General features: G+C 43.7%; 2 protein-coding genes across 7 annotated transcripts in view; both read left to right on the plus strand.

Annotated features, from left to right (window-relative positions):
• Positions 1-15,179, plus strand: part of LOC121597976 (cytohesin-1) — a 62,424-nt gene extending 47,245 nt beyond the window's left edge. For 2 of the 3 annotated variants that reach the window (XM_041924358.1, XM_041924356.1), the window contains exons 4-11: positions 1,459-1,557; positions 6,251-6,350; positions 6,436-6,610; positions 8,125-8,211; positions 8,311-8,429; positions 8,508-8,619; positions 8,718-8,967; positions 14,973-15,179. In XM_041924358.1, the coding sequence (XP_041780292.1) occupies positions 1,459-1,557; positions 6,251-6,350; positions 6,436-6,610; positions 8,125-8,211; positions 8,311-8,429; positions 8,508-8,619; positions 8,718-8,967; positions 14,973-15,085 (1,055 nt within the window). In that variant the 3' untranslated portion in view covers positions 15,086-15,179. Of the gene's footprint in view, positions 1-1,458; positions 1,558-6,250; positions 6,351-6,435; positions 6,611-8,124; positions 8,212-8,310; positions 8,430-8,507; positions 8,620-8,717; positions 13,751-14,972 lie in introns of those variants that run through there. The other variant, XM_041924357.1, reaches the window with a different exon arrangement.
• A 718-nt stretch (positions 15,180-15,897) lies between these two features.
• Positions 15,898-22,454, plus strand: LOC121597977 (protein cup-like). 4 transcript variants are annotated; one of them, XR_006005495.1, is made up of 4 exons: positions 15,898-17,297; positions 17,679-18,114; positions 18,183-19,663; positions 22,319-22,454. XR_006005495.1 is itself a non-coding variant. In XM_041924361.1 (4 exons), exons 2-4 carry the CDS (start codon positions 17,519-17,521, stop codon positions 19,603-19,605), a joined length of 1,911 nt encoding a protein of 636 aa, XP_041780295.1. In that variant the 5' UTR covers positions 15,898-17,118; positions 17,456-17,518; the 3' UTR covers positions 19,606-21,772. The 4 variants fall into 4 exon arrangements, 3 of the variants coding, with proteins under 3 accessions (XP_041780295.1, XP_041780293.1, XP_041780294.1); XM_041924361.1 differs by lacking the exon at positions 22,319-22,454 and adding an exon at positions 17,456-17,570 and having other exon boundaries at positions 15,898-17,118; positions 18,183-21,772; XM_041924360.1 differs by lacking the exon at positions 22,319-22,454 and adding an exon at positions 17,456-17,570 and having other exon boundaries at positions 17,205-17,297; positions 18,183-21,772.
• Positions 22,455-23,449: the final 995 nt, after the last annotated feature.

Genomic DNA, 23,449 nt, shown 5'->3' on the forward strand with positions numbered 1-23,449 from the left:
TATCTGTTAAATTGTCTAAAATTTAACTAAAATTGTCTGAAATGTCTAAAAAACAGATATTTTATGTTAAAAAATAAAATACAATAAAATATTCTAAATAGGTCAATCTGATAAATGTCGAGGGATAAATTTCGTTTTTAAGACATAGATAGAGATATTTGGTTTAGTGAGACTCATATAGACGAGAAGTAACAATTTCAACAAAATTTAAACGATGTAAATATTCAAAAGTCAAGATTTGGGATAAAGGCCCGACTGACCGACTTAAAATATCGCAACCAAGTGACTGACGAAGAGTTGCACAAAATGTCACCAAGCTCGAGATGATCGCACCAACTGTTTGAGTCTCACCTCTGATCATCACAGAACAGCTCGTGATCATAACATGATTTTGTTTTAGCCGGAATGGGTCATAACTATGTCAGTGACATTTTGCGGAACTGATCACAGTTAAAAAAAAGTCATGGCATAGTGACTGCCCAAGCGTTGGTCGCAAAAATGTCACGAAGCATGCATTGATCACACCAATCGTTTTGAGTATCATCTCTGATTATCACAATTGAATGCGTGAGGCTGACATGGATTTTGTCACAGTCAGATGTTTTTTATGACATTAACAGTGACATTTTGCAGCACTGACTGTATCAATAAGCGTTGTACTCATACTGTACAATTAAGCGTTTTTTATGTTTCGCAAAAGATTATCGCTATCTCTTTATTACTTCATCATGATCAGGATCATTCAGTTTCGCGTTTAAAATATTTACATCAAATTTTCATTTTTTTTTGTTGCTGTTCTAATGTTTGTTAAGGATTCAAATTAAAATTTTCTTCTTCTATTTGGCGTAAACATCCTTCGCGGACATGCCGGCCTATACAAGCTTTCGAGACTTAATTCATTACCACGCAGCCTGATAGTCAAATCCTTGGTACGGGAGGATGGTCCATCCTAGGCTTGAACCCATGACGGCCATGTTATTGAGTTGTTCGAGTTGACGACTGTACCACCGGACCGCTCCAATAATTATAATTTAAGTTTGCTTAAAATAAGGAGTAGCTTTAAACGCTTACAGGGTTTCCCACGATTTATTGGTTGGTTCCCATCAATTTTTGGTGGGTGCCCATCAATTTTTGGTGCGTTCCCACGATTGTTTGGTCGTTTCCCAGAATTTGTTGGTCCAATTGTATTGATATCCAATCGGAAAATACCAATAAATTATGGGAACGAACCAAAAATCTATGGGATACGACCAAAAAATCGTGGGAACGCACCAAAAAATCATGGGAACTGACCAATAAATCGTGGGAAACCCTGTATCCCTTGTTCGAGTGTGCAGGAATGCACTTCTTGCACTAAACTCTTTTTTGCCTGCAATGTTTTACTCCATGTTGGTATGAAATATTCAATTTGATAAATTTATACTAACTTTTCTTTTTTTTTCTTTTTTTCCATTACAGGAATAGAATTTTTATACGAAAACCAGCTGCTAAGGACGGATCCACAGGACGTGGCACAGTTCCTATACAAGGGAGAAGGTCTCAACAAAACGGCCATCGGTATGTGCTTACAACGTCTCTGTTGTCGCTTGCTGTGTGTGTGTGTGTGTGTGTGTGTGTGTGTGTGTGTGTGTGTGTGTGTGTGTGTGTGTGTGTGTGTGTGTGTGTGTGTGTGTGTGTGTGTGTGTGTTTCTGTGTGTGTGTGTGTCTGTGTGTGTGTGTGTGTCTGTGTGTGTGTGTGTGTCTGTGTGTGTGTGTGTGTGTGTGTGTGTGTGTGTGTGTGTGTGTGTCTGTGTGTGTGTGTGTGTGTGTGTGTGTGTGTGTGTGTGTGTGTGTGTGTGTGTGTGTGTGTGTGTGTGTGTGTGTGTGTGTGTGTGTGTGTTTCTGTGTGTGTGTCTGTGTGTGTGTGTGTCTGTGTGTGTGTGTGTGTGTCTGTGTGTGTCTGTGTGTGTGTGTGTGTGTGTGTGTGTGTGTGTGTGTGTGTGTGTGTGTGTGTGTGTGTGTGTGTGTGTGTCTGTGTGTGTGTGTGTGTGTGTGTGTGTGTGTGTGTGTGTGTGTGTGTGTGTGTGTTTGTGTGTGTGTGTGTGTGTGTGTGTGTGTGTGTGTGTGTGTGTGTGTGTGTGTGTGTGTTTGTGTGTGTGTGTGTGTGTGTGTGTGTGTGTGTGTGTGTGTGTGTGTGTGTGTGTGTGTGTGTGTGTGTGTGTGTGTGTGTGTGTGTGCTTTTGAAACTCCGAAACAGAATCGAATGCTAGAAATCATCCATCAAACGGCGCGCACCATCTGCAGGCAAACCGGGTCCGATAAATAATGTATATGCCTACCAGGCAGGCAGGGGGTGAATGCTATCCCTGCACTGTAACATTCCAGGCCTGGCAAGAATGCTGGCGGACAGGAAAGCTGGTGCCAGCGCGACAATTTCACCAGCCGCGCGATACAACACGACGAATGCCATAAATTGGAAGGATTTATTCGAATTCGCCTAGGTGAAGTCATGCAGGGAGGAGATGGGTGTGTGGGTGTGTGTGTGCGCTCCATGTACCGATGTCCATGTGCGCCAGGATATGTTTATGGCGCTTGGGTATAAATATATACATACATGTTTTTGCCGCTTCTCGTTCTGTGCTCGGACCCGGTGTTGTGTTACCGGGAAGTAAGCGATCTTTATTGCCATCGTGTGTGTGCGTGTGTAACTCGTTAATCGCAACGAATGCAATTTAATGCATTCGGAGCTGTGTATGCGCGTATTTTTGCATTCCTTCCTATCTTCCCCATTTTTTGTCCCTTGCGCGGTGTTTTATTCATTACCGGGCTAATGTCAAATGAGAGTGTTTTTTGGTTTTTTTTGTGCTCTTCATCCTGACACATCTCCCACGTGTGTACGATTAATCGACGATCCTTGTAATATCGATATCATATCAGACTGCGAGGAGAGTCGTCCTGTACCTGCGTGCAAGTAGTAGTGTAAATTGGGAAGGGAAGTGCATACTTTTTGGAATTGGATTCAGCGCACCGGATCGGACACTACTCCATTCGCTTTCGATACCGTAATAAAAGCAAGGGAGTACATTGGACGGGCGGAGAGTACGTGTTTGGGGTAAGCTTTACCCGATGATGAGCTCAGATAAAATAATTGCCTTTTTCAATTTGCTCCCTGTCCCCGCACCCGCATGCACACCCACCACCACCACCCCCATGACGCGGACACTCGGTAGCTCAACGCAAAAGGGATGAATTACGGGACCAACGCCCGTGCACACATCAATTGTTAAACTTTAATTCACAAATTATGCGCTCGAGTTCGTACAGTATTGCAAAAACGCAGAAAAAAGAAAAACACGTGGTGGAACCCTTTTTTTTTTGTTACAACAAACTGCACTTTTTGTCCCCTCCACCACCCATGCTGAAAAGCCTCACACAGGAGGGTTTGGGATTGGGAGGATCATACTTATTTCATACGCTAATGATTTTAATCGCAGCAAAGTTTGATGGCAACAGGAAAGATTTATCGTGCGCTGTTTTTCTGTCCCCCCCCCCTCATCCCTCCCCACCCCCTTTACATGCTAATTGTGGAAATGGATGAAATGTCCCGCGACTACCACGGGGCCAAATACACTCGATCGCATCGGATAGATATGGGCAATGTAATGGCATATTAATTAAAATACAGTCCCTCTCTTTCCCTTTCCCGATATGGGCACGTGACATGACACGAGCATTAAACGTAACGAAACAAAAAAAACAAGAGAGTCACACTACCGTTAAACAGTCGTTATCAGCCTTTGCTGATCACTAAATGTAGCCATTTTGGGTACAGGGGATGGTGAGTGCATTCAATGCGAATGGGGATTTTTCGTTGTGCAAATGTGGTCGTAAATTCGTCATTCAAACTGCTCACAAAACTTGGTCACACTGATAAGGACGTGTTTCTGTCTCGTTCTGTGTTCAACTCCAGTATCCATCGGCATATGCATTCAAAATAACTCAAACAATCATTCCAAATGCCACTCTCAATACAATGTGAGAGGAAAAATGCTAGTGGTGGGAGCTCGGAATCGGACCTACCTGATTCTGTGTTCGGAATCAATTCCGGGGCCGATTCCGATTGCGTAGCCGATTTCGGAGTTGTCTCTGGAGCCGATTCCGGAGTTGACTCCGGCGCCGATTCTGTAGTTGACACCGGAGCCGATTCCGCCATCAGAATCGGCTCCGGAATCGAAATTGACCTGGGAAACGCAATTTGCCCCGGAATCCGAATTGACTCCAGAATTGGAATTAACTCCGAAATCAGAATTAGTTATTGAATTGAAATCAGATGTTTCAGAAGCGAAATCAATCCGGGAATCTCCACAAGAATGGATCGGTTACAAGTAAATTTTGATTCTTCGCGGCTACCAATACGTAGCATCATTTGACCCGAACGCCTATTCTTATGGACCGACTCCGTTTTGATGCCGATTGTGATTTCGGTGCCGATTCCAATTCCGAAGTCGAAGCCGATTCCGGATCCGATTGCATTTCCGGAACCAATTCCGTAGCCAAGGCTAATTCCAGGGTCGATTCCGATTCTGGAGTCGATTCCAATGTCGGAATCAATTCTGGAACCAATTCTGGAGCCGATTCCGATTCCGGAACCAATTCTGGAACCAATTCCGGAGCCGATTCCGGAACCAATCCCGGAGCTGATTCAAGAACCAATTCTGGAACTAATTCCGGAGACGATTCCGGAATCTATTTCAGAAACTGATTCCGAACCTACTATCCGGTATCGATTCCAGCATAACTTCGGAGCTAACCGGAATCGATTCCGACAAAAACTTCATTTCAAAAACACTAAAAAATACGTATCGTATAGTTTGCTGTTGCGTTGGAATGCAATTTTACAGCTTTTTTCGATTTTTACACGTACGTGTTACATACCTTTGAGTGTCGTCCTGGAACAATGATAAACCACGCATCATAGACCCATGAAAACAGCGGGCGATTGATGGCGCGAAACGTTCCAAAATTGTTATTCCCTATTATTATTATTATTATCATTGCGCCTTTTGCAAGGTGATGGGGATGAATAATTAATAATAACCGCACAATGTTATTTTACACACATGCAGGGGAAGGGTTTTGAGTTGTGGTATTCGATTTTTTGCTTTGCGACACTACCCAACGGGAGCTACCCAGCTCCAATAGGCAGCCTGATAATGGCAGCGCAGCCCGATAAAAGGTAAACAAAAATAATTAATATCGTGTTGATAAAATGCGATTAAAACACAGTGTCCAATTGTTATGTGTGTGTGTGTGTGTGTGTGTGTATGTGTGTGTGGTGAGGGTTCGCTTATTTTGTTGCGCACACACACAGAGACACACGCAGAACGTTTGTTGGTGTCGTTTGATTTTCGGGGTTTCGGGACATGTCCAATGGTGCAGCGCCGGGGTTGTGGTTGTGGTTCCGGATTCTGTGGTCCCGCGTGGAACGTGCCCCTGTGCCCTTTTCTGGGTCGCGCTGACGCTGACCGATGATTGAAAGATGTTTAAAGAAGTAAAAGAGGGGGACACCTACACAGTGGGAGGGAGAAATAGTAGGTGCTTCCGCATTTCAATTCCGGTAGCCCCCATGGATGATGCACCACAACCTCAACCTTCTCCCATCGTGTGTGTGTGCCTGTGTGTGTGCCTGTGTGTGTGATGCGTTGTTTTGCGGTCACAGAATGGGTAGTTTGTTATGTTGTGGGCCCATTGCTCGCCCCCATGTGTTGCACCTGCCACGGGCACAGGGAGGACAACACCAAGGAAGGAAGGCACAATGGTTCCTGTGCGTAATCACAAAACCATTCTGTACCGGTATCATCACACCCATACAGAGGGAAAGCAAACAAAAAAGAAGAAAAATACGGAGCAGTGAAACACATTAATTTTGCGCGAATGTGATAATTTTCCTCCCCAGCCGACGAGATGAACACTCATCGAACAAGCGAACCCGAACCCCCCCCCAAAACGGGACAGAACATGGAGAGTGTTGGGGGGATGCTTAAATAGTGTTGCCATTTTAAATCATTCGAATGATGGCAATAAATATTACTGGGCCCTTTTTTTGAGTTCGTAAAACGATGTATAAAAATGAAATTTACTGTGAGAGTGTCCGAAGAGGTAGCACACATTAATGCGATTCGTTTACCGTTTGTGTTTAATTTCAATTTCAATAAAACCGATGCAATAATGTATCTTTTTCGCTCTCTCTCTCTCTTCCACTGCATTTCAGGCGATTATCTGGGCGAAAAGAACGACTTTAACGAGCAGGTGTTGAAGGCCTTTGTAGAGTTACACGATTTTACGAATCTTATACTGGTGCAAGCTTTAAGGTAAGTTGTGCGCTTATGAAGCCAATACCCGCTGGACACTGTTTCTAATAAAGACTTTCACTCCATTCTCTCGCTCCATTTTCAGACAATTCCTCTGGTCATTCAGACTGCCCGGCGAGGCGCAGAAGATCGATCGCATGATGGAATGCTTCGCCCAGCGGTACTGCCAGCTCAATCCGGACATCTTCACCAACACGGACACGTGCTACGTGTTGAGCTTTGCCATCATTATGCTCAACACCTCGCTCCACAATCCATCGGTACGTTGGCGTTGGCCCACCATAACGCGACCAGCAGCTACATATCTCGAAACAGAAACGGGTCACTCTTACTCGGGTCGCAACATATTTTTCCCCAACACCCCAACAGTAAATAGGGTTTGTTGAGCGTGTGTTGTGCCATTATTGTTACTGGCACTGGCGTGAAATGCAAAGAAGCGCTTTATATAGCATAGTGCGCAGCGGGTTGGAATTTAATTATCATTCAGCAAAGCTGCTTCTTTACCGATAAAAAAAAACACGAGCATGATGGCAGCTTTTTCGCTGAGCGTGGTCATTTCAGGCTTCATGCGGTTCCGGTCGGTGGATTGGAAAATGTTGCATTATCTCTATCCGGCTGCACAATTACCTATTTGCATCTGCATCGATGCACACACACACACACACGTTCTGCACCCTTGTGTCTGTTATGGGGTTACGGATTAGAATTACTTCCTCCCTCTCTCTCCTGCTCTTTCTCTTATAATGATTAACACTAGGGATATTGGTTCTTTATCCGTTTTTGGGCAGGCTTGTAAATTTAATGTAACATTTCACCTGGCTTATTAGCGCAAGTGAGATTGTTGTACGCTACGTCGACACACGCGTAAATTAATGCCACTTACTGGTGCTGCCTGGGCAGCGGGCAACGGCTAATCGAACCGGGCGTTAAAATCTGCACTCTCTGTGTGTGGTTTATAACGTACCCAGCAGCTCGAAAAAGGACATGATACCCTATCGTGATCCTCGCGTGCTTTCGATTGCGGAATTGCTCCGCGTGCTTATTGCCTGACCTGACCTACTGCGCACTTATTACCTTCGCTTGCGGTATCCCTGCTTTGGGATGAGTTCGCTCGCTTCGCTGGTAATTATTTCCGATCTGCCGATTCGGAACTGATTTAAAACCGGCTCCCCCCGCGCGTAGCTTGGTGCAGTTGCTGCTACTGCTGCTGCTGCCGCTGCCAGATCGTTGTTACTAGGTCGTTTATCACGCAACCCACTGCCCGGTCGGTAGACAAGATCAAAGAGGAATTGCAGCAGGTGTAGTATAGGTTATTTTTTTGTTTTGTGGAGCTGGCTGAATTTGACCAAAACCGTTTGGTGTGTAGGAGCCGTTTAGCTAAATTACAACACATTGCTCAATGAGTTTGTCAGTCGCACGTGTAAGCTAATCAATGCTATCATCATCGCTCGATTGCATCGCGTATCAACTAATCAGATTGCAACGGCGATGGTTGCAGGTGGGGGGTTGCATTTGGAGGTCAGCGAGCCAGATGCAGCGTAGGAAATCGACTTCAAACGAAACTCATCCTTTGATGTGTATATGGGGGGGGGGGGGGGGGGGGGGCGAGAGTCGTAGTAATTTGTGAACCATGTGTGTGTGGTGGAATGCGCGTAGTGGTTTCGCATGCAATTGCATACTTTCGTTCCATCCGTGTGCCGTAAATGAGTCGTGGAATTCCTTTTACAAAACATCGCTTTTTATTGATTTGTCGTCCTTTTTTTTGCATTTTCAGGTAAAAGAGAAGCCCACGGTTGAACAGTTCATTTCCATGAACCGTGGTATCAACAATGGAGGCGATTTGCCGCGCGAACTGTTAGAGGTTGGTACCGCAGTACATTGCACTGTGTGATGGATCAATGATTTTCAATCGTTTATTTATTTATTTTTATTTGTTATCTTCTTCTCACCGTTCCATTAGTCCCTGTACGAGTCGATACGAGCTGAACCGTTTAAAATACCTCAGGACGATGGGAACGATCTGATGCACACCTTCTTCAACCCGGACAAGGAAGGCTGGCTGTGGAAGCAGGGCGGAAGGTAATGCAATTAACGGCCATGTAATTGAACCATCGTTTACTAATGCCCTCTAAATGTTCCCCCGTTTCCCCGCTACAGATACAAATCGTGGAAACGAAGATGGTTTATCCTGAACGATAACTGTCTGTACTACTTCGAGTACACCACCGACAAGGAGCCGAGAGGGATCATTCCATTGGAAAACATTGCGGTAGGTCAACACAATCCAACATTTCACACTCGCTCATCCTATTAATTTAACCCCCCCTGTAATCTCTTTCCCATCCCTTCCTCCAAAAAATGCTGCAGGTGCGCGAGGTAACGGACCGGAGTAAACCGCACTGCTTCGAGCTGCACGCCAGCGGCGGGGCCGACATCATCAAGGCGTGCAAAACCGACAGCGAGGGTAAGGTGGTGGAAGGTAAGCACACCGTCTACCGGATGTCGGCCGCGACCGAGGAGGAGCAGCAGGAGTGGATCACCCGCCTGAACCAGTCGATCAGCCACAACCCGTTCCACGACATTCTAGTACAAAGGAAAAAGAAAGCCCTGGCCAAAAGTTAGTTAGCACTGTCCTGTTTGAAGAACTAAAACAAACAAAACAAAAAAACAAAAATGTCCCCAATGCCTGAATGAACATCAATACAAAAACCACTCCCTCCACTCCTTCACTTCCCGTCCCACCCCAATTTTCAAAATCAATCAGAATGCAGGCGCTAAACACACACACACCCACATTTAAAGGCATAGCAAACGTATTGTGAAATCAAACTAAAAACAAACACAAAAAACGCCCGCAAATGTTCTCATCCGCCACTGTTCCATTATGTTGCGATCGGAGAGGCAAAATTTAATGTGAAAAAACAGCAATCAGAGAGAAAAGGTAGATTGGAAGAATTTTCTTCTACAAAAATCGATCGTCAGCCAACGAAAACCCTCTAACTGCGTTGTAGAGATCAAACTGATGGACCCGTGCAAGATGTTAACATTGTTCCATACCGCCAAAAGCGTTAAATTTAAACTAACAATTCATTCTCACGGACGGCATATAAAGAAAATTAGGAAAAAGAGAGCGAGGTAGAGAAAGAGAATAGAAAAAAATCAAACGAAAAAAACCCGTTCAGGCAACCAACATCCAACATGCTTCGGCTGCGCATACGATCGTGCTTTTCTTTCTATTAACTGCTTATACGGCTCCTGCTCCTGCCATGATGGGGGGAAAGCCAAATCATCTGCTTGTTTGTGTGTTTATGTTGCGTTTTGTGTGGTTAGCGAGTGATAATACCCCGACATCATTTGTGGCCATGCGTGTGTGTTCGTACGTGTGCTACCGCTCTGTGCTGCTGGCTCTGTAACTTGGATCCCTGTGTGGGACCAGGACAACTGTGTGCGTGTGCGGTGGGATGGGATGGTTCCTATCTGTTTGTTTAACTGTTTGTTCGTTTCGAGCGTTAGGTTAAGTTAGTTCGATGAAAAAGTTAGTTAAATTCCGGTTCAAGTGCGCTTTTGATGTAAGTGAAGGGAGAAGGTAGAAGATACTAGCCCCCACACATCGTCCCACGTTTAGATTCAATTGTCGTTGGTGCCGTTGCGTTCTGTTTAGATTAATTCGCTCCCCCATTTCGTTTGGTGTGGCGGCTTCGATTCGTGGGCTTGGGGGGGAGGCAGATTTAAATTAAGCGGGAAATGAATGCTCCTGCCCCTACACCACTGTTCGTATCGGCCTTTTTGCAACGGTGCATTCCCGGCCCGGTTACAGACGACCGGTGGAATGTGTGTGTTTTAATTTGTGTTAGGTCAGTATTTCTGTTGCCGTGTCCTCGTGGTGGCAATCCCGTTGCTTTGCTGCTGCCGCCTCCATTCTCACCGGTCGATCGTTGGAGGTTGTTAAAGCAGCAGGTGAAAGTTAGGAGAAAATAAGCGGAAAATGCGTAGTATGTTTAGGTAAACGGCGACAGTGATCCAACCGTTGGATCGTAACTGTGATCATGAATGGATAGCGTTTAGAAAAAGAGAGAGAGAGAGAGGGCGAGCCACGTGAAAATGCTTCTTTTTGCGCAATATAGGAACAATGCATGGACAAAACCACTCTACTACATTGTAAATATACATAATATATACAGTCATCAGCTAGGTAACCGTTATAGAAATGAGCTTTTTTGAGTGGTTGAGTTTTTGAGGGTTCAATTTGTTTAGTTCCATTGTGTCCAACCAGTTCATGTCCCCTTTCACTTTTGTTGAGTGTTAAGTTGATGCTAGTTACTCCTTAAATTTCGAACATAAATCGTGCTTGACAGACAACACAAAGCATCGATGTCCAATTAAACAATGAACCCAAACCGTGTGTGTGTGTATGATGGGATGTAGGTGTGTAATATATAAAACTATAAGGTAGAAAGGAGTGCCGCAACCACAGCATCATAAGTAAGGATCGTATTGCCTGCAAGGCAACATTTTTGCAATCCCACACCTCCTCAACGCCTCGGTCCTCTGGCACGTTGTTCCCCCTTTTTTTCACACGCACCTTTTTGCCCACATTCGCGATACCGCGTTTCCTTATTTATGCGCACCGACACCTCCACCAACCAGTGAACATACAAACATAGTCCTCCCACCGAGACAATGCTGCGCCCCCCGTAAAGCTACCCTTCCTCATCGTGGTGTGTAATTGTAACCACTTTGTGTCAACTGCTCTGGCCTCTCTTGGCGCGCATTGAGCTGTAAAGCAGCACCACAAGAGGAAGCGGGAAAGCTTCCTTTACACTTACGCAATCACAATTATAATTGTACTGGAAAAGGACCGAAAGGTAGGGATAAAATAGGGAAGAGTTAAATGGAACAGGGGACAATGAGGAGAAAAACAAAGCTAAAAAAAGGAAAGTGATTTTAGGGAGGACGATACTAACTGATGACGATAATGGACGGTGTGTGGTGTTGTAGGTTAAATTTATATAGCGCGCCTGTAGTTGTAATCATGGTACTGAACACACATTATAACTAGGTTTGGAAACAAGAAGAATGGAGTGTAAAAGAGTAAGTGCGTGTTTTTGTTTGTATTTTTTTTAAATAATTGTTGTAAATAGTGGTGGTGGTTGCCGTATATTTTGTTTATAAGTAAGTGCAACCACTAGAGAAAGAACATGACATTTTTGCCGTAGCTTTGGAAGGTTCATTCGCATGATTCGCATATTTCAGCTGAAACTGTACAGCCACTAGGCTTTAATACCGGTGGCATTCTTTTATTTTTGTTTTAAAGGGCTTTTCAAAAGCTCATGGTAATTCGTCGAAACTGTGTGAAAGTTAATTTGCACAACCCCGACTGATGGGGATTCGGTGTTACGAAACTCATCAATTGCAATTCCGCTGACGGTGTGCTGCTCCTGCTGTTTTACTCTATTTGTTCTGGTTCCTTTTTTTTTTTCACTTTCCCACTTCCGGAATCATCGCGGATCCATGCATGCAAAAATCATTTCACACGTCAGCTGATGAAAATTGGAAGCATTCCAATGTATCCATCCGCTCCCTTAACAGCAGCAGTTGAATGGGAGGTAGAGAGAGAGAGTGAGTGAAAAAAAGTCGAATAATACGATAATAAATAGGACCGATGAGGGTTCGATCGCTTGATAATGATGATTGAAATTCGATAATAAAAAAAAACAGGGCGGAAGCATAAATAATGACTACAAAAACTGCACTCTCCCTCTCTCTCTCGCTTCGGAACCGTTAACGGGATGGGTCACGATGGTAAACCAAAGCGTGTTGTGCACTGTGTGGCGCAAATCCTGCTGATGAGGTCTGGCCTGTTAGTTTCGCTTTTTTGTGTCTTTTCTTCACTCGGGGAAAAAACTATAATAACGAAATAAAATTTCCCCTTTTTCCGGTTTACTATACCCTCGCCGGCCACACCAGTGAGCCGCACACTGCCCGTGGCACAATTAAAATGATATTTAAAACCGTCTCCTCTACCCCTGCCGGTGGAGAGGACAGCGTTGTGGCAGCGTGGCAGAGCAGTAGTGGGTGGTGGTAGTGGCCTAGCGGCGGCTGTATATGAATTAATTCAATTTAAATTGATTTTCATCTGGTTTTGTGTCGATTCGATTTTCGCAAATCTCACACACGGTTCCGATCGTTACTGGCTTGGCTGGCTGACTATCGGCTATCGTATGCAGAGAGGCGATCCGGCTCCCCTTTTCATCGCACTTTACCAATATGTATCTGTTTCTCATTTTATTATTTATTTTGCTTTTCTGTACGATAAACCCATCGACTCTGTTAACTCTCTCCTTTTCTCTCTCTCTTTCTCTCTGTGTCCTCTTTATTTTTTGTCCCAAACAATCAAACGCTTTTGCTTTTCGATTGGGGGGTGTTCAGGGTGTCGTCGCCTTGCAGCAAGCACCATGCGATACTATTGACCCAGTTCGGGAGTGCGTGCGAGTTGGACTTTCGGATTCTCTCTATTTGTCATCCAAACTTTGGGCCAAATCTTTTTTCGCCATTTTTTGTTTTTTGCGCAGTTAGTTTACGCAGCGGCACAATTAGTGTATGGCGTGTAGTTTGTGTAAATCATAGTAAAACGGAGATGAAACTCGGCTTTATTTTATCGCCATGAGTTATGGGCGTGTTGTGTTGTGAGTGCTGCACACAATTAAAACACTGTTTTTTTTTTTTTGGAGGTGTGATTGTAGTTCATGTTCGAGTTACTACTGGTAGTGATTATTCCACTTCTATTTTCCTTTTGTGTTGTAGCGTTTGGTTTGTTGGTTCTAGTCAGATTGCACAATTTGTCTATCGTTTTATTGCATTTCATATATTTATGCAAGAGATTTAGGGAGAAAGATGAGTTGAGCTGTGGAGAGTGTAATAAAAATAAGCTTTATCGTATTTATTTTATTTGAAATTGCTAGACCGGATCAGCTTGTAGGCAATAACAACGACATGAATGGTGCTATGTTGTAAGTGTTTCTCATCATGATTAGCATTTTTTTTTTAATGGAAATTTGTAAAGTTCACAAAACATTGAGTATTCAGATTATTTTAGAAGCAATTAATTTCAAAGTAAATAAACTTCCGAAGAAAGATCTCCGAACTATAGTTAAAAGTTCACAGATCATCACGTTGTTAATAAAGCATATTGTTCCTTATGGAAAGAAGTAAAACAGGCTAGAAAAGGAAAGTATAAAACGAAAAATGAGGCAAGATCCAACAAATCAACATAAAAATAGAGAGGAAAACAAACAAACAAAGTACCAACGAATGTAGAAAAGGAAAGGAATAAGCTAAATAAGTAAAAAAAAAAAATAAGAAAACTGGTTTTAAGTGCAATGATGTAAAGATATGATTTACAAAAAAAAAACAACTTATATTTTCAATGTAAGTTTGTAAGAAGTGATCATTTTACTAAGGGAATGCTGATAGTACACAAAAACCTCAATCACAACATGTAAACTTGAGTTGCAAATGAAAGGAAGAGGAGATGAGTAGGGATTGAAGTTGTTTTAAAATAAGATGAAAAAAGCCAAACCGGAGGTACATATTATCATTACTTTTCCACCATACAACATATACTGCCATCTCATAATCAAACGAGCATAGTACACCACTACTCCACCGTTTACTACCACTACTCCACTACTTAAAGCAAAGGTAGAGATGTACCCTCCACTATAGGACCAGTACCGTGCATTTCTATGATACTATTGTGTACTTGTGAGTTTAAAGTGCAAGTGTAACATTGTGGACGGTAAAAGAAAAAAAACAAGAAAGAAAAAAGCATATGATAAACACCATAACCCGTGGAGATTTTGTACCAATAATCGGAGCTACTGTTTGTGTGTTTCATTGTTTAGTATCACAGGTTTTAATCCCGAACCGAATCATTCATCCGTCTTTATTTACTAATACAAATCAAACATTTGCGGTTCTGTGCGCTTCGTGAAATGTGGCTTAAAAATCAATAATTTAAACTAACTCACAGGCAACGCCAAACCCATTTCCGTGTTTGTGTTTGTCACCTAACAACAACACAATAATAGTGCATCATGTCCGGGCACATGTTGACCGAGGTAGTTTGTTGCCTTTGTACTTGTTGAATTGAAGTAAAGCCTAAGCGTCCAAAATCAGACCCACCTGTTGCTGCTGGTTGTTGTAATACGATTAATGAAGGGGGATAGTTGTACCTGCACTGATTTAGTTAGTGCATATCGTTGGTTTAATGATGATCAAAGCTCTCAAAGGGTGTTTTGCTGCTTGATTAGTTTTGCTGCATGAATGAACGATAAACATTCCAATTTGCAGATTCCAACATCAGTTTGAAGTATGTTGTGTGAAGTTCTTTGAAATAGCATCAATTGTATTGGCTTTTTTATTTGATTTGATTTACAATTCATTAAATTGCTAATAAAAAAAAAACACAGCCAATCAAACACTCATTTAGCAGCTTTTAGCTTCATCAAGCGCAATTCCCTGAAATTACTCTAAAGTGTGACTTTGACTTTGTGTTGAATTCTGGTGCCGTGTTGAGGAGTTCAACATGTTAATTTCCTCCGTTTTTTTTCACCCCTTCAGACTCGTTCGCTACCTTTATTGAGTGGTTCAGCTGTGGACTGTTCTGTGCCGGTAGTGGAACGCTTCAACGTCAGCACACGACCGTCAACGAGTATCAGCTGATGCCGGTTTAGTGTGATTCGTGTTTTCACACAACGCCAGCGGCTTTAATCCAGACGGGGCCAACAAAAATTGTGATAAAAACCGAATAAAGACAATACATATTAGCATTTAAAATCAAAACTGATTTGTGCGAATTGTTCCGAATGGTTTCGACGTGTGAGAGGTAAGTTTGTGTTATAACATTTGATGACATGATTTGTTATCAGTGTTGCAGTGTTACAAACGCATACTTTTTAATTGAACTGTAAGCCAACTATCGAGTGTTCAGCTAAAAAGTATGCCTACTAAAAGCCGTTCAACTATTGAATTCTGACTGTATGTCTGTTCCCGAACCGGTACAGGTTCACGATCCATTCCATGATTGAGACCAGTTCATGGATCAATACCAGTTTAAGGATTGGTATTGGTTCGGGACTTTTCTGGAACCAAACGGTGTGGGTTTGTAATCAGATTCAAAGATGGTATGGGTTTGTGATCAATTTTGATACCGATAAGTGTTCGGGATCAGTTACACGACCCTTAAGGATCGTGATGTATGTATGATTCACGATGTATTACAGAATCGGGAGTTCGATTGGGTTCCAAAATTCGTTTCGGTCCAGTATAAGATCCAATGCCGATATGGTTTCAAATAAGTTCTAAGACCTGCGTGAGATCCGGATCAGTTTCGGGATCATTAGGAGTTCTTGATCAGTTTAAGATTTGGTATGGCTTTTGGATAGGTTGAGTGTGCTACTGGAGTGATGTAGCTTCAGGATCAATTCAAAGGCTTGCATAGGTCTAAAATCATTTCCAGTACTTGAATGGGATCTGCATCTGTTTCTCTTGAGTGCTTCGCAGAATTAGTAAGCATCTAAGAATTGTGTTGTATTAAAAAAAAATGCGGGCACTTAGGAGCTATTGTGGTACGTAGCGTTGTAGAAAGTCTAAATTAACCAATATTTACATAAAACTATTTTGTTCAGGATTGTTTTTTTTACAACTCCATAACTCTTTTTAAAACGCAACGTACTTCAATGATTAAAAAGATATTGGATCATAATAGTATTAGAATTCGCTTCAAAGTCAAACCTGAAATCAAATCCCTTTATGATCGAACCTGTTGAACCAAATCCAATAGGAAACGCGATTCCGATAGTTCCGAGTTTATTCGCACATCCCCACATCATTGGATCGCATTCGATCCGTTCGCACCATCACTGCTTTGGAGCAGATCACCTCTCTCCCATCTTTTCTCTCAACACACTCTCTCTCTCTCTCCCCGCGGGGTAAAAACATCGCCAAAAAGCCAATTTAATAATGTTGTTGCGCCACCCGAGAGCTGCCAATTCTGTCAGTAGCCTTCCTCCGGAGTAGTTGATATTTAAAGTTGTGTTTAAGTTAAAGTTACGCCTGCCTGCCCAAGAAAGCAGCACGATTTTCAATTTCTGCGACGTCGCGCTAAAGTGTTTTCCCGACCCTTTTCTCCCCGTATTTTTTTCCTTCCAACACCCACCCATATTTAAAGCTTTCGCTTTCCTGTGAACGCGCCAAAACACCTGAAAAGTCCTCCTAAAACGGTGCAGATAATTTTTTACCAAAACCGATTCGCACGTTCTCGTGGGACGTGCGCTTCATCTCGCGTTTTTTTTTTCACATCGAAAGAGTGTGTGGTGAGAGTGTGGTGTTGTGTGCCAGAAAGCAACAGCAGCAGCACAAGCCTTTCGTTTTCTTTCGGCGGTGTGTTTGAAAAAAAAGGACCAGATTTTAAACTGTTTTTTTAATAATCTCAATTGAAGTAGAATAGCGAAAGATAAAAGAGAAAAAAAACGAACCAAAAAACACAGGGCAACACAAGAAGCCATATTTCGGAGTGGCGCCATTTTGTATTAGAAAAATTGCGAGAGGTGTTGCGATCGCAGCACGCGCAGAGTTCGTTCAACTTGCTCTACTCCTGCGTCCTGCAGTACAAAGCGCGCGCGCGCGTGTGTGTGTTGTGTGCGTACGTGTTTGGAGTTGCGTAGGGCAACGGGTATTAGAAGGAAGACTTGCTGCCCATTACGAGGTACGCTCTACCCCACACCACTACTACAGCAACAGAAGGCACATCAAGTGGACACAAAGTGCGCCCTATACATACACGCAACACGGGTATGATGAAATTCGTAAATTCGGACACGACGACCAAGTCGTTGCGGCACGGTGAACAATATGAAAATTGTTCAGAGATGCTTATCGAACCAGGTTAGTTGTTTTTTTTGTTGTTATTTTTTTCGTTCCTTGTCTACTGTGATGTGTCTTTGCTTTGCTCTAAAACCTCACCCCACACACCTGTATTGTTTGATTATATTGTGTGCGTCTACTCTGTCCTACCTTGTATGCTGTTTGTGTATGTATGATAGAAAGAGAGAGAAAGAGCATGTTGGTGAAACGGTACGAGTGTAGAAGAAGACCGGTATAGTAGTATGCGTGGTGGCAGTAGTAGTGAAATGCTGCGATTCCTTTCCCTTTTTGCGTGTAAGTACACGGGACGCGCGTTACCTGTCCCAGCAAAAAAGGGCCGCCATTTTAATCACAGCGCATTCTTGTTTTTTTTTTTGGTCGGTTCGAATCCATTTCCCCTAGATATGACATCGCTCGAAGAGCTGGATCCGGCTATCCTGAGCTGCGGCCTGCCCGCCATCGTACTGAACGCGGAGGATTCAGCGGCATCAGCGTCGGCGGTGGCTGTGCCAACAACGACAACAACGACGACGAGAAGGACGATGCGGCCGTCGCTGATGGGCTCGTTCGCCACTGTTGGCGCCGGCGCGAACGTGATCCGCTACACGGTGGCCCATCTGCTGGCGCTCCGGAAGAGTCCGTTCGCGCATCGGCGCCCGGCCGCTATCGATGAGCCGCGCACGGCTCAATATCCGATCTGGAGCCGTACCGGCTTTAACCACCAGCCGGACCGGGTGCGCCGGGTAAGTGGTGGTGGCGACGAGGATCTGAGCGGTGGAGGTGCGTACGGACGGAAAGGGAACGATCGTCAACGCGACAATGGCTACAATCCGCCAAGGTAAGGTGTTGTGCGTGTGATGAATGTCCTTTTCTTCCTCTCTAATTCAAACTTCTAAAAATTGCCAGATTTCGACGTAATCATGAGTTTAGCAACCGGAACCATCACGTGATCGTGAAGAGCTACAGTGGTGCTGCGGGGGGCGATCCTTGCGCCGGTGGAGGCCATCCGCTAGGCGGTGGTGCGATGCGTCTGCAGGACACGATCATCGAGGAGGAACCGGAATGGGTGGCGGCCGGTCCCACCTCCCGTCTCGATACGATCGAGCTGCGCGGGTTCGACGAGGACATGAGCCGCACCGTGGCGGAATCGCTCAAGACGTCGCCGGTCGGTGTGAAGACGCGCGGCGCCTTCTTCGACGAGCTGCTGCACTACGAACACGTGCATCCGAAGCACGGCGGCGGTGCCAAGCACGATCTGTCCGGCGGCCCGGGTGACGGGGAGAGTGTCGTATCGCACTCGAACAATGGGTCACCACCGCCGGCACGCAGCACACCGACGAAGGGTGATATGAACAACAACAACATGGTGGGCCGGAAGGCATCCGGGGGCGGCAGCAGCGGTGCAGGAGGATGTTCCTCCTCCGGTGTGAACGTTTCCAACTTTGAGGAGCTGATGAAGTTCGACTCGATCCTGGGCGATTCGGGCGACTCGAACAGCAGCTCCCGGTTCAGCAAATACTATCGCCGAGGAAGCGGCGTTTCGGCCGGATCGTCCGGTGCGGGAGGACATCACTACCAGCATCACTACACCGGACAGCAGCAGCAGCAGCAGCAACAGCATCATCACGTTCGTTTCGCACTCGAACGGAACACCCATCACTACAACAACGGACATCAGCAGCAGCAGCAGCAACACCGGCAGGCCGGTTCGGGTCGTTTACCGCTGTCGGCCCTCCAGCATCCGCCCACCGGGACGGGCGAACCGTTCTTCCCGGGTGGCGCGTCATCCACCGCACCGAACGCTGGCGATGCAAAGTCCTTCCAGCGGCTGCTGGAAATGCTGGCCGCCCAGAACCAGCGCATGAACCAGCAGCACCAGCAGCAGTACCTGCTGCAGCTGCTGCAAAACTGCCAGGAGACGGAAACGCTGCGCCAGATGCTGATGAAGAAGTGCACGCTCGACAATGCCGGACAGCAGCGCATACCGACGCAGGCCGAGCTGCAGCAGCACACGCAATCGATCATGAAGCAGGCGCTGCTGCGCAAGAAGATTGCCGAGCAGAGCCGGTACCTGCTGGAGCAGCAGCAGCAGAACGGGCAGGAACCGATCCCGGCTGTACAGCAGCTGATACAATCGATCTGCCCGAACGTGCCGCGCAGTCTGTCCGTGCTGGCGGCGGGCAGCGGATCCGGGCAGCATGGCGCTGGAGCGGTCGAACATCATGCCGCTGCTGGTGCTGGTAGAAGCGATCCGGGGGCAGTTGGTGGAGGCGCTGTTTATGCTGGCGGCAATCGGGCACCGTTGAGAGCCCCCCACCGGCGTTTCTAACGTGCAAGCGTGTGGCGTGTGTTTTGCAAATGGTTTTCCTATCCTCTTTCCTGCTCGGGTGAGAGATATTTTGCATTTGAATTTTATATCATTATCATTCTATTTCATTTCATTTCCTTCACACACTCCCACACACGCACATTCAAGCAAAAGGCACAAATGCCATTTCATTTAATTTTTCGATCGTTGAATTAATGCTTCTTTTATGCAGTATAATACTACATTTACTCCTCTCACATTGCTTGTCCTTTGTATTGTTGTGTGTGCTGTGGGTGCTGTGTGCTTTGTGTGTATGTACTGAAACCCAGTCCGGGAAAAAAGATCACGTTTTCACGCCGTTTCCCACCGTCATTTTTTGTGGAGGAAAACAGCTCCGGTTTCATGACTATTGCTGCGTGCATCGGATAATGATTTATTTAGCAGAGTTGTGCGATAGTTATTAAGAGTGCAAGGAAGAAAAAGGCAACTCTTGTGACCCAGCCAGTTAAACAATTTATATGATAGCCTAGACGCGCTTTTGTTACAAACAAAACACGCTACAAATGCCGTCGCCCAGTCAGTGCGTCGGACGGGTCCCGCTTATCGATCGCCTACCACCGGGTTCCGGGTGCAATATTTTAATGTATTATTTTTCACTGTCTTACCATTATTTCTATTCTTCGACATTCGGTTCGGGCAACCGGCTGCTGGTTAGGCAGAGAAGAACCCCCTGTCAATATATAGAATCCATTATTGTTCCTTCCTTTAATCGCATTCGGATGATTTTTTTTACTTATTTTTTCTGTTTGCAAACTGAGAAATGTAGGTTGTGTATTGTTGTGTCTATTCTCTTAGTTAATGTGTAGTGTTTTGGGTTTTTTTCGGTAATTTTTATTTTTTTACATTTTTTTCTATTTTTAAAATAAAATTGTTTCATTGTGTTGATGATTTATACAGCAAGGAATGTTGTTGCCCGTTTAGTGTCTAGAAATTAGGAAGAAAGGTTGATTTTATCAGAGACAAAAGAAGAAGAAAACGGAGTGTAAAAATATATTTAGAGAAATAGCATAAGAATCATAATCCGTCATTCCTTAAAAAAAATCCTTAATTTTTTGTTAAAAATGAATAGATTGCCACTAAAGATTGGTAATTCCGATCACGATTCATGAATCGGGAAACAATCTCCGACGTGAATCAATGGGTGATATCACAGCAGAAAACACGATTCCATTTCGATCGAAGCAAAGCATCGTTCGAAAACCGACTCAAATTAGGCATTGTATGCGATTATTTCTTTTTTAAATTAATTTACTAAAACAGTTTTATGAAATTGTCCCAATACATTTACAGGAGATTTCTCAGGATTTTTTGTCCCGTTCTCGTAATTTGTTAGGTGCGTCTAACGATTCATTCAGTCTTTCTCATATATTTCTGGATTACAAATTGTTGGTATCATTCAATTGAATATTAATACAAGTATTCCCCGATATTCGCTATTAATGCGGATCGAAGGCAAATCGCGTATATCGGATATCAAGGTTTTCAGTGAAATTACAGCATATTTTAGTGTAATTTTGCTTAAAGTCGTATTTTTAGCCACTAAATTAATTATCTGTACTGATTCTAACTGAAGATAACACTTTTGTAACTTTTATAATAGTTTTTAAAATAGCGTAAATCGATTATGTCGTATATACCTGATTACCAAACCTGTACAATGTAACAAAAAAAAATCGTGGAAACATTCCAAAAAACTATGGGAAGCACCTAAAAATGTTGGGAATCAACCAAAACACCTTGGGAATAAAAAAAAAAAACAGCTAAAATTTAAATTATTGAAGGAAGCTTTAAGAGATGTATTGTCATATAAATATGGATGACCACGACATTGCTTTATTAGCAAAAACCGATAACTCCAAACTAGAGTTGTGCCTCAAGAACTAGAATTGTACAATTCATCCAATTCTTCCTAAAGAACAAACGACCTACGTTCATCTTATCTCCGTTCATCGATTCCTTATAAATCATGATGTACTGAGTTGGTTCTGACAATAACGTCCTACGCGTCGAAATAAAGAACGTCTAAGTACGCCAGGTTGTTCATGTCCTCCCATACAAATATGAACGTGAACCATAATACCAGGACGTTCATGAAAAGAACGACCTATCCGTTGAAATAAAGAACGTCCTAGTACGTTCATTTCATCCGATTCAAATATGAACGTGAACCGTACGACCAGATCGTTCACTAAAAGAACGTCCTACTCGTCGAAATACAGATGGTCCTGGTCTGCCAAATAATTTTCGAGATGTGATAAAGTAATTCTTCTTGCGAAACGAAACCATTTACCATATTTTCATATACTGAAATGAACGAATGAATCGCGATTCACGTTTAGCTCATGTAAATGAAAGAACTAGGACGTTCATGTTCATGGCAATGAACCGAATTGCCCAAGCCTACTCCAAACACATTATCCTTTTCTGTTCTAATTTTCTTAGCTCTTAGTATTTAATTCTATCACGCATTATAATGAAATCTCCTTCAATTGCCTATTTTTAACTCAACTTTTATGTTATTCTTTTAAAAACTGTATTAAAAATATAAATCTTGGTAGGTGCAACAATTAAATTCCAGTTTTTACATTCATTCATTCTCTCTCTCTCTCTCTCTCTCTCTTTTTCTCTCTTTCTCTCTCTCTACACCTTTTTGTATTCGGTTTTGCTGCTACAGTGCTAGTTTGCTACGAAACTTTGAAGAGTTGGATAATGTTAATGATAATGCGAAACAACGGAAAATCGGAGTTTCAAAAGGAATCTTTGATTTAAAATTTGTTCTCATTGTGTATATGTATAGATAAAAGATTATGAATTTCTAGAAAATATTCAATATAAAAATATTTTTTAAACCTTCAGATACAATAACAGTGTGAAAAAAAATCTAATTTTTCAGACCATGCTTATTACTCTATTTTATTTGCTTTGGTGATTAATCCTTAGAACACAATTATTGTTCACTTCCTGTCATCGATCATCCTGTCAAAGTCCGTTTAGAAAGTATACATACATGTTTCGACAAAGTTATTAAATCCTCGACTATTTAAATATTCTATCCCACCATACCAGTATACCACACGCCACAGAGAGGAAGCACGTTAATCTCTAGCCCGGGAGGCAGTGGTCGGACCTTCTCTCGGATAACAGTGACACACTTTTGGGGTCAACCTGGGGAATTAAAAAAAAGGTGTTTGTGTGTGGGGAGTAAGGATTGCGATTTAACGGTCGCTTTGATCGTTCGTTCGTTCGTTTGTTTGCTTGTTTGTGATCATCATCGGTTATGAGCTTCATCGTATATGTTGCACAATGTTTCATTCGGGTGGTGGTGGTGCGCACAGGAACACACGGGACAGGGTTTCCGGTGAGGATTGGTCTGATGACCCACACAAACACGCGGCGTGTCCTTTCTGGCGGCGGATTAATTCAAATTTTGAAGCAAAATTGCATCCCTCTCTTTTCGTTTTGTGCTGCCGGCAAATCGGGACCAGGTGATGTATGAAACGGGATCCACCATTCTATTGGCCACCGAATTTCAATTATTTGCCAGTGAAGCTTTTGTGTTTGAATCCGTTTTTTTTGGTTAGGAAGCCCTCAGGGAGGCTCAAAAACAACAACTTGCTCGTCTTCATTGACACTGAGCGTTTGGTGAGCGTTGTGTCGACACTGTTCCTCCGCCATGTTTACCCTTCAGGGCGTAGTAGTAGTAGTAGGTTCTCTTCTTGCTCCCTCCAACTTTGTTCCTGCTTGATGACTTTTTGGTGGTGGCCCCCTCCGAACTCGCAATTGAAGCGCTGCAATTGACGGTTGC

Source organism: Anopheles merus, chromosome 3R, assembly GCF_017562075.2.
Source record: "Anopheles merus strain MAF chromosome 3R, AmerM5.1, whole genome shotgun sequence".
Lineage (NCBI taxonomy): Eukaryota > Metazoa > Arthropoda > Insecta > Diptera > Culicidae > Anopheles > Anopheles merus.

What these genes read in the sequence shown, in the direction of transcription:
- LOC121597977 (XM_041924359.1), top strand. Translation starts at nt 17,207, where the DNA reads ATGATGAAATTCGTAAATTCGGACACGACGACCAAGTCGTTGCGGCAC. An exon ending in AGAGATGCTTATCGAACCAG is followed by an intron (nt 17,298 to 17,678) that starts GTTAGTTGTTTT and finishes CATTTCCCCTAG; the next exon opens with ATATGACATCGCTCGAAGAG. An exon ending in AATGGCTACAATCCGCCAAG is followed by an intron (nt 18,115 to 18,182) that starts GTAAGGTGTTGT and finishes AAAAATTGCCAG; the next exon opens with ATTTCGACGTAATCATGAGT.